Consider the following 10,127-nt stretch of genomic DNA (forward strand, 5'->3'; position numbering starts at 1 on the left):
TTTCATACAAGTTGCACTTTTTATAGTTGCACTTATTTTGTTTATTTATTTATTTATTTATTTATTTATTTATTTATTTATTTATTTATTTATTTATTTATTTATTTATTTTCAATTATTAGCCGATAAAAAGGGAGAGGGGTAAAATTAAAGAAAAAATGAATAGGTCACTAAGAGTAACAATTTCCCGAGGTTTTACTCTGAAAATTCCAGCCGGTGGAAAACACGCCTCCTTTCCTATTACACTGTCGGCGGAACATAACACGGAAAGATAACACATGGAGGTACAAGGTGTTACAGCACAACTGAAGTTACCAGCGAAGTGATAAGTAAAACTTTTTCCCCTGAATTTTCCAGTTTGTGAATTTTCAGGTGTCGGTGATATATTCCTCCTTCTTGCAGTCGTTGAGGTTGATAAAAGAAATAACACAATTTTAGCTTGAAATATGCAAAACTACGCAGAGGCGGTCAGAGACTTTGTAGAGACTCATGCCACTGGTCTCACTGTTGCTTTTGTTGCAGGTAAGTAACAGCCGTATTTCTGACAGGATATGTTCTTTTTATGATAGACTCACAATCCCACATGTTCTTAAATGTCAGTGCCATTGAGGACTTAAACTGCTTTTCTAATGAGAGTGTGACTGTGTCTGATAATAATCTGACACTGGCATTCAGCTCTGACTGCTGCCAATTTCGTATGAACCTTTATTTTGACGGCTAATTTGCTGCTCTGTATGACGTGCGTTTAAAAAGTAATGGCACATCTGATTGTCAGTGAATTAGGAACTTAAACCAACAAAGTGAAGCTCACAATCATGACAAGGCCTAATCTCTATGAACCTTAAGCCAATTCTTAAATCTCCTTAGCAGAATTGTTTAATTTAATTTCTTAGTCTCTTGTAAGTTAATTTGGTTTAGCCACTTAGTCACAGAGGAATCACACAAGGGTATAAACAAACATTTTCTTCTTCTATCAGGAGCAGGCGTACTGGCCTTGCGCAGATGGTTGGCTGGGGGAGTGTGTCAGAGCAAGGTCAGGCTTGATGGGAAAACAGTCCTCATCACAGGAGCCAACACTGGCATTGGAAAGGAGACAGCCCTGGACATGGCCCAGCGAGGTGAGACCCTCATTGTTGTGTCATCATAGGATTAGGATTTACAACCTTAACTTTAAAAATCCCAGTTTCATTGACACAGTTTCTTTCTGTCAAGGAGCCAGAGTGATCTTAGCCTGCAGAGACATGACCAGAGCTCGCATTGCAGCAGATGAGATCCGGCAGCGGAGTGGAAATGGCAACGTGGTGGTAAAGAAACTGGATCTGGCCTCACTGCAGTCTGTTAGAGATCTTGCCAAAGATATACAGGCGAATGAGGCCCGTCTTGACATCCTTATCAACAATGCAGGTATTTTACAGTAGCTGCTTTGATTTTACTTATCAGTATTGAGAAACTGGAGCAACGATAAAATGATAATGGTAGATGAACATTAGTTTCAAGCAGAAGAATGGAAGGACCTGGGTGCTTTAGAGTTACAGTATTTAAGTGTATATGTCAATTGTCAGGTATCATGATGTGTCCTAAGTGGAAAACTGAGGATGGCTTTGAAATGCAGTTTGGTGTGAACCACCTGGGACATTTTCTTCTCACAAATTGTCTCCTCGATCTGCTTAAGAAGTCAACTCCAAGTCGCGTTGTCATCGTCTCCAGCCTGGCACACGAAAAAGGTTAGGAAAACCTTGGTTATTATGACTTAAATTAATGCATGTCATTATTACACAGCTTTTTTGTAATCTTGTGTTTTTCTTAGTCCATGACCTGATATTTCACAGTCATAACGTTATGTCTGATATTTTACTTCAGGTGTTTATGGCATTTATCCATTACTTATCTCTTGACCTCAGTTTATATGCTACACTGGGTTTATTGTCTTACAGGCCGTATACATTTTGATGACATCAACCTTGATAAAAGATACAGTCGTGAGGTGAGCTACCGCCAGAGCAAGCTGGCTAATGTGCTGTTCTGCAGAGAACTGGCTGAAAGACTGCAAGGTATAGTCCAATGCATGCTGTGTTTATCAGAACCATGTTGAGCATGTTATTACTACAGGAAACTCTAAAAGACTTAAAGTCATGTGACAAAATCACCCCACATTTTCTGTAGTCCTGTGATAAATAATTTAGCTAACTTAATTTGATGTGATGCATCTCTCTCCCTGTAGGCACTGGTGTGACAGTGTACAGCCTTCACCCTGGGGTTATCCGCACAGAGTTAGGCCGTCACTTGATCCCAACTTTAGCTCTGTGGAAGAGGATCATTGTCATGCCATTTTTAATGCTGATCAAAAGTCCCTGGGAGGGGGCTCAGACCACCATTTACTGCGCCGTGGATGAGAGCCTTGCTGACAAGAGTGGTCTCTATTATAGGTGAGCACCTGCAAAGACTGTCTTCATTCAGTGGGTTTAAAAAGATGCAGTTCACTTTCAGTCAGGAGGAGAATGTCCAAGAGAAAGTAATGAAGGGTTAATAACTGAAGCTTCTGTGACCATGCAACGCCAGATTTAATTAAAACTAAACTGTTTCCAACATTTCTAACAATTTCTCATACTATGCTATTCATCATGCAGTGACTGTGCCCCTAAAAGACCAGCCCCACAGGCCATGGATGCTGCTGCAGCCAAGAAGCTGTGGGACCTTAGCGCTTCGATGGTGGGTCTGGCTTGAACTCCAGTGTGTCAGTGTCCTCTGATCTGGCAAAGGATGTGAGCAATACTTTTTCTGGGGGGGGGATTTCTTTGTAATCTCGCACAAAAGAGCACTGCAATAACAAAGATGATTGTCTGATCACGCTAGCATTAATATACAGTATTTGCATCACGTCATAGAATTTAATCAAACGCTGCAGATTGCTTCATCTTTATATTCCTCTCAAGTTGTATGTATATCTCCAGTGTGCAGCTATAAGCGTAATGAAACAATGCAACACTAGCTTTTTATGTATCATGAGAGTCTGCTTTTATGCACTGAACTTTGTTTTTTACTATGAGCACCAAGAGGAGTCAAATGGGCTCTATTCTTTTGCTCTTTCTATGCAAACTCTAAGAGACTTCTGGCACTTTAGACTGCTGCTTTTAACCAGGGCATTGAACAACAGAAACAGCATAAGTTTAATGACTGTATATTGTTAATGATCAACCCAATGCAGGCGACAAGCAGATAAAAATAACTGTGATATAGCTTGACCATTGCTGCATGGTGCTAAACTAAACCATGATGAGTCAATCAGAAGGTTTCATGTGCGGCAATTGAAATCATTGAAAGCAATACTACATATTCAGATAGCTTTAAATAAAGGAAGACAAGGGCCTGATTGTATACAGTCTGGATATAAAGTGTCAGCATTTAGTCATTTTCCTGCTTGACATTTAAGAAATGATGATACGTGTCAGCTCAAAGTTTCCAAATCTCCCCCACAGTGGTAGAGAGAAGGGGACACCTTGGGTGGTTAGCTGTTAGAAAGTAGACAAGGAGATCCAGAGAGGTGCTTTTGTGTGTGAGTGATTATCTTTAAGTGTGTGTTAGTGTGTGTGTGTGAGATCCTTCACATAGCAGGTAATTTCAGTTTTCCTTTTTCCTGTTTTGCCGATTTTATTCTCTTACCTTAAGTTGCAGCCAAAATGTGCAAAAGAAAATAAAAACAGGGAACCATCAGATGTGCAAAGTGTTCAGCCATAAATGTGTGATTGAAAAAAACAATTACAACAAAACTTTTAAAGTTTCATTTATTAATGACTGGTGGCTGTGAATGAAGGAAAACAACAGAGCAAAGCTTGATACTTATTGTCTTTTTGTGTAAGATCATCGCTTGCAGAAGCAAATAGACAAGAAAAATCAAATCAGACCTTGTAATTTTTATGTTATAAGGTGATGGCATGTTAGATGAGTAAATAAACTTGGATGTGGTCCCATCTTCTGTTGGAGAGTTGCTTTTGTGTCTTCAAATGTGTATAAACACAAGATGCTGTTCTCAGGTGAGCACAGTTTGAAAACATGGTCAATTAAAGACTTTTCCCAGAGTTCGTTTTTATGAAACCAGATAGATAATAACACAAAATAGAAGAAGTTGGTGACGCTTTGCAATTTTCATACCACAAGTCAAGAGATTAGACAACAGCATGGATGTTATTTAAGTTTTATATCAGGGTTTTCCCACTCTTTTATGTCGGTTAGATCCATCTTTCTTTTTTTAACCAACATGCTTATTCTTGCACAAGATGCTCAGTATGAGATGTATTCTCATGTGTGAAACTATCCTCTCCATGAGCTGTAATTAAAGTACAGAAATGCAGAGGCTGCGTGTCTGTGGGTGTGAAAATCATGTTAGTGCGCTGGCATGCATCATAATAAAATTACTCACCAAATTTTTGTCTTCCACTTCACCAGCTGCGTCATCTGTAGTGCACAGTTAGGTTTTAATAGGTTATGTCAGTCATGCTGTATCATGTCAGAACGCTCCAGTTCCCTTTTACCCTGCTGGTTTCTAAATCAGGTGACAGGGAAACAGGTTTTGACAAAATGAAGTGTTGAACATGCTCCTGTCTATTTTTTTGTTTGTTTGTTTTTTTGTGTTTTTTTTTCTATTCAACAAAATATATTTCCCGCTCCAGATTGTGTCAACCTTCAGGCTTGCATACATGTTGCTCATTCTTTTTTTTACCTCTACAGTCTACATCTTATCTTGTCTGAAGTCTTGCCTGACAAAAAAAGACAAATCTTTGTCATATTTCTGGGAAATTCAGCTCAAACCAGGTGTGCTCAAAGCTGCCTGAAGGGGATTTCTGTTCAATCAATTCATCTTTCACTCACTTAAATTTGGAGAAATGTTTCTGCTTTAAGTCTTTAAATATTACTTCCTAAAATATCAAGTTAGTACTTTTAGAGTTTACATTTTTAAACATATAATACTAGATTTTCTCAACAGCTCTGGCATCTTTAAAAAACAACCAATCACAGTTCTCACCATCCTTTGAAAAAAATAATTTTCAGGTTGAAAAGTAACAACTGAAACACAAAATTTAACAGCAGCCTACATCATTCTAATCATTAATGATTTGGTTATTTACCCACAAAAACTCTGACTCAGGTGTCTCCAATATCTGCAGGTAATGTCATGCACATGCCCTTATCAGTTCTCCGTCCAACGGATACAGAATCTATAGCTGGGCTGGAAAAGTGATAAGGAGATGTGAGCGACCACAGTAACAAAACAGCTCTTAAGTCTAAACTAAAATGTGATAGAAGACAAACTGGCAAAAGAATGAGAAAATGAGCTGTGAAAAGTTTTAAAAAGTCCCAGAGCATGGACTCCCTGGAGCTGCTGTCCCTTTCCTGGACGTCCTGTGCAAGAGGAGTTCACAGTGCTGGAGCAGATGAGGTCTGAAGGTTCACGTCCATCCCGCCGCCACATAAGAAGTCAATCTGTCACGGAGAGAAAATAAAGTCCCTTTCTGTCTTTTTCTACCATCACTGCCCCTAAATTCACTCAGACCACAGCGAGCTACTTGTTAAGCTCCAGCTAGCCTGCAGCAGCCGTAACCTTCACTGTGCGACTGCTGACAAACTTTTGAGACACACCCCATTGATGAGTTTTATTTGACTGCAGCCCCGCCTGGTTCGGAGGGATTTCTCTGCTGCCATTGGTCCACAGTCAGAACTCACCATACCTGCCCCCTGGCTCCTGTGGACTGGAGCCAAATACTTCTTCCACCTGTCAATCACAGGGAGATCAGCCAGTGGGATGAGAGAGGCCAGGCTTGGCGGGTGTGTTCCCCACAGGTGTGGCTGAGAAGCACATTCCAATATGTACATACCTGTCAGCTCCTCTGGTATTCAGCTGCTCCAAGAAAGACCTGTGTTGACCACTGGCTCTCCCCTTTTCCTCCTGCTGGGGCCCACGCAAAGGGAGAAGGAAATAGCTCCTGTTTCAGTCGCACAAATAAGTGATTTTATACTCATGCACTGTGGATCTTCAGTCCTGTAGAGATGTGACTCTTACTTAACGTTGAGGACGTCCACTTCATGAGCAAGATTTTGATTACAGAGAAACACATTATGAGCCATGATGAATTAGAACAGTAAACGACCCTCTTGTTCTTGAAATATGTAGTAGAAGTTAGGAACTTCTGAGGTGAAGCCTCACCGTGCTCTGTTGTATCTCATTAAACACCTTGCTGTGTGAAGTCAGTTAGCATACAGGTGCAGAGGCATGTGCCCTCCCCTTCCCCCCAGCAAAGAACCTCAGATGCCTCCTTCCTCCAGAATAAAGTAAGCCTGAATGTTTCTAACGTGCATCATTGCATTGTCTTCCTCTCTGGTATGCAGCCTGACTTTCTGTCTTTCTCCTTTCCTGTAATTTCTCTCATGTTTTTCCCCTGTCTTCATCTCTGTCTCTCCCTCTCACGTCCTGTGCGGCTCCTCATCCTGCCCTTCTCTCAGAGTACAGGAGTGAACAGTGTGCGCCTCAGGCAGGTGTGGGAATGCAGGTTTGCTGCATTCAGAGGCCTAAAGCAGAGCAGAGCAGAACTGTGCGGCCCAGGCCGTGATTTACCTCTGTACGAGTCTGTGCATGTGTGGAGCTGAATCACTGCAGCCACGGTGACTAAGCTTCTTCATGTCACCCGTCATGTATATTGTGTGGAGTGTAGCTGTGGAGCTTATCAGATTATGCTTTATTAGTTTAAAAAAATGTCTTAAAGATGGGAAGATGTGTGTTCATATTTTGGTGCAAAGTGAGGTCTCTGAGGATGTGAAAGTGGTGGCATCAATCTTTCAAGATGGCACTGCTCCTACACAACCACAGCTTACAACAAAGAGAGCTAAACATTTATCGTCCTATAGCTGATTGCTCCAAGTTATGCAGAAATTTAACAACAAAGCATCTGAAATATTGAAAAAAAGGTAGCTTTGGCTCAGTGTGTGATGGTTTTGTGAGAGTGTGACTGATCTTTTCATCTGCCACTGTGATATCTTGCCAACATGAGACATGAACAACAAACAATTTTCAGCACTTTTTTGCCCTAAACTTTCTTAATCTTAAAAGAATAATATAAGATGCAATACAAATTTATTATCATATTTACCCCCACTCCAGTGTTTCAAAAAGTGTGAAATGTGAAGCTGTAAAAAATGTTTTTCGTTTAAACTGTATGACAGACATGTTGATACAAGTCCGCTGTCATTTTGAAAATCCTCATTCAGGATGGTGTTGTGTTACATTTAATCACCTCAGCTCAGAAGGTAGAATTGGGAACTGTACTAGAACCTTTACCTGTCCAAAAGACAGTCTCAACTTTCATTTGCATCAGTCTGTGTAGTTTCACAGCAAGGAATTTCACTTTTCCTGCGATCTAAAAGACCCAAAACGCAACACGCTCACTCACACAATTCTGCTACTGTTTACTACATCTTTCTCTGTGAATCCCAAGCAAACAAAAAGAAAGATTGCCTGTTGTTTTTGCCCATACTTTCTATTTGTGGCAAAAAAAAGTTGGCACTTCATACTTTCCATTAGTATTTTTTATTGGAGCAGTGAGAAAAATATACAAAGGTAAATGAGAGGGAGCGTGAGTGATTTTCATAAAGCACTCTTGAATCATGCTAACCCCATCATTACATGTAGGACATTGTACCAGGCACCTTGATGAATTTTTGTAATCCACTTACATAAATTGACACACACAAATGCAGGTTTGCACATTTATATGATGCCATATCCCAAAGTACCTCCACACCCCAGCCTCCCCTCTCTTTGCGTGATCAGGATGAGGACATGGATGAGGATCAGGGGTGTCTGTAAGAATTCCAGGGCCTGTGACGGGAGGAGGGTTTTCAGATGGTTGTGAGTTGTGTTGCCCAGAGGCTGTATCCTGTCGCCGGGAATAAACACAAAGTCGAGTGAGCACACAGACAACAGGGGAGGTGCTGAGTCAGCTGTCCGCCGGGCTTAGCACACGCTGTGCTGCCCAGGATTCTTCAACGGATGGTTCCCATCAAAATCCTCAAGTCCAGAGTCATGACTCTCGTGTTTTTATTTGACGACTTTTATCACCACTTTGTTCAAACACAGACACTTTCCAATCCTCCATTAGGAATTTTTTTAATAAGTTATAGCAAATCTGTGGTGACATTTTCTTCTCCCAGAAAAGAGAATGATGGGCAGTGAGGGCAGCAGTTAACGTTTGATTCTAACTTCAAATGATTTATGTCTGAGCGGTTTTCTCAATAAAAATAAGGTTCCAAAATTTCTTTATCACAATCTTCCCCATATTGGTAGTTTGGAGAGGTTAATCTAAATTATAATTTGAATTGGTTGGTTCAGATTTTTGTATTTCTTTGAAGAACTTTGGGTTTGTGTAAGTTATGGGACAGCATCAGACATTTTGTCTCATCAAATGTCTGCTGAGTTTTATCCCCTACATCAGGGGTAGCCAGACTGTGGCTCGCGAGCACCATGTGGCTCTTTGCCTTTCGGTGTGCGGCTCTCCGATCCATTCATAAAAATATTTATATAGTTATGAGCAGTGGTGTGCCAATCAATCTGAAATATATATATATATATATATATATATATATATATATATATATATATATATATATATATATATATGCCAACATTGGGATCAGTTGGGATTGATACTTAAGTTTCAGTTTCTCTTCTCTCGTATGATTTTCAACACACCAACACAATAAAACCTCGCTTTGAAAATTGGTGCTTGTAAGACCATGTGTGTGATGTGGCTCTCCCACAGTAATTTTTGTGGCTCTTGGTCTCTGACTGGTTGGCCACCCCTGCCCTACAGTTTTTTTTTATAACAAATAAATCTGATTTTAATTTAACTGTTCAATATTTTACTCAACGAGAATGTTTGTCACTGATTATTTTTCCAAAAAGCTGCTGAAGAAGACTGTTAATAATGTTCACCCTCTGCCCAAACAGTGGCTGTAGTTTTAGGCATTAACATTTAATAAGATAATACATCTAATCTTTACTCTAAGGATCTTATGTTCTATTTTAGGTCAGAAAAATTTAGTTTATTTCATAGTCAGCTAAAAACTCATCACTGGAGCTTTAAATACATTAACCTTTGAAGGTAAACTTTAAAAACAAACTACTGTGTGCAGCTTGATTTTCACTAACTGTGAAGATGAATTTGGTGAACTCATTAGCTTTACTTTCATTAGCATGCAGCTTCAATCCACAGCCCTCTTCCGCATGGTTTGACACACTGCTCTTGATACTTTGTGATGTCTTAGCATACCATTGGGAGAGGAAGGGCAGCAGCCATCTCTGCTGCCATTGTTGTTGATCATTTAGTTGAGTTCCTCTCATCAGTGTGAAAGTCTGGTGCTAACCAAACAGCCGTCTGCTTGCTTTATCCTGTTCCGGGGGTTTTGTGGGAACATCAGATGACAGGGCCTCTCATGTGGAGCAGAGGAGATCTGCTAAAACATCTTCTGTCCCTCAGAGGGATTAGAGCGGACACATTCCTGTCCTGTGTGCTGCCAGGCTCCCATCACTCTGCTGCTGGGATCACACGTGTGTATTAGCTTTTATAGATGTGTGCTCTCACACACCAACACAGGTAGAGGCTTATATTGATGAAGGTGTATACTTTCTTAATTGCTACAATATGTCACTACTAACAACTGCGACACAATTTAAACTCATCCACATTATTTAACGTGATGGGGCTTTTAGAACACACAGTACTTTTATTTACTCAAAAAACTAAACCAAATGTCAAAATCCCACAACTAGAGGAAATTTAAAAGACTTAACATCCAAATAACATTTTATTCCATGAGTGTACACCAAACTGAAGTTTGTTTCAAAGTAAAAGTTGGAAATCTAAGATTAAGCCAACCGCTGAACAGTTCTAACACCTCAGTGCTGTTAACCAAACATTAAAAATCTGACCATCACACCATTTTATCATCCTAAGCTTCAATGTTCTGGTCATAAAGTCTAATCCTCACATCACACGCGATGTTCACCCTGGGCAGGCAGCAGGGGAAGCAGCCCCCGGCGTGTCCAATCTTCCATCACAGAGACTTCACTGGAATGCCTC

At 40.3% G+C, this 10,127-nt stretch overlaps 1 protein-coding gene across 1 annotated transcript; it reads left to right on the top strand.

Moving 5' to 3' along the window:
• Positions 1 to 257: 257 nt before the first annotated feature.
• On the top strand, positions 258 to 4,082 carry LOC141788229 (retinol dehydrogenase 13). Its single transcript, XM_074667108.1, has 7 exons — positions 258 to 522; positions 978 to 1,118; positions 1,213 to 1,404; positions 1,563 to 1,724; positions 1,935 to 2,051; positions 2,222 to 2,426; positions 2,628 to 4,082. Exons 1-7 carry the CDS (start codon positions 447 to 449, stop codon positions 2,722 to 2,724), a joined length of 990 nt encoding a protein of 329 aa, XP_074523209.1. The 5' UTR covers positions 258 to 446; the 3' UTR covers positions 2,725 to 4,082.
• The last annotated feature ends 6,045 nt before the right edge of the window (positions 4,083 to 10,127 follow it).

Source organism: Halichoeres trimaculatus, unplaced genomic scaffold (assembly GCF_033239565.1).
Source record: "Halichoeres trimaculatus isolate MK-OKI-2021-1 unplaced genomic scaffold, fHalTri1.1 fHalTri1_scaffold_3, whole genome shotgun sequence".
NCBI classification, from domain to species: domain Eukaryota; kingdom Metazoa; phylum Chordata; class Actinopteri; order Labriformes; family Labridae; genus Halichoeres; species Halichoeres trimaculatus.

Excerpts from the sequence above, each read along its gene's own strand:
- LOC141788229 (XM_074667108.1), top strand. The coding sequence starts at position 447 with ATGCAAAACTACGCAGAGGCGGTCAGAGACTTTGTAGAGACTCATGCC. Across the intron at positions 1,405-1,562 it reads CATCCTTATCAACAATGCAG|GTATCATGATGTGTCCTAAG; the intron begins GTATTTTACAGT and ends GTCAATTGTCAG. Across the intron at positions 2,427-2,627 it reads AAGAGTGGTCTCTATTATAG|TGACTGTGCCCCTAAAAGAC; the intron begins GTGAGCACCTGC and ends TTCATCATGCAG.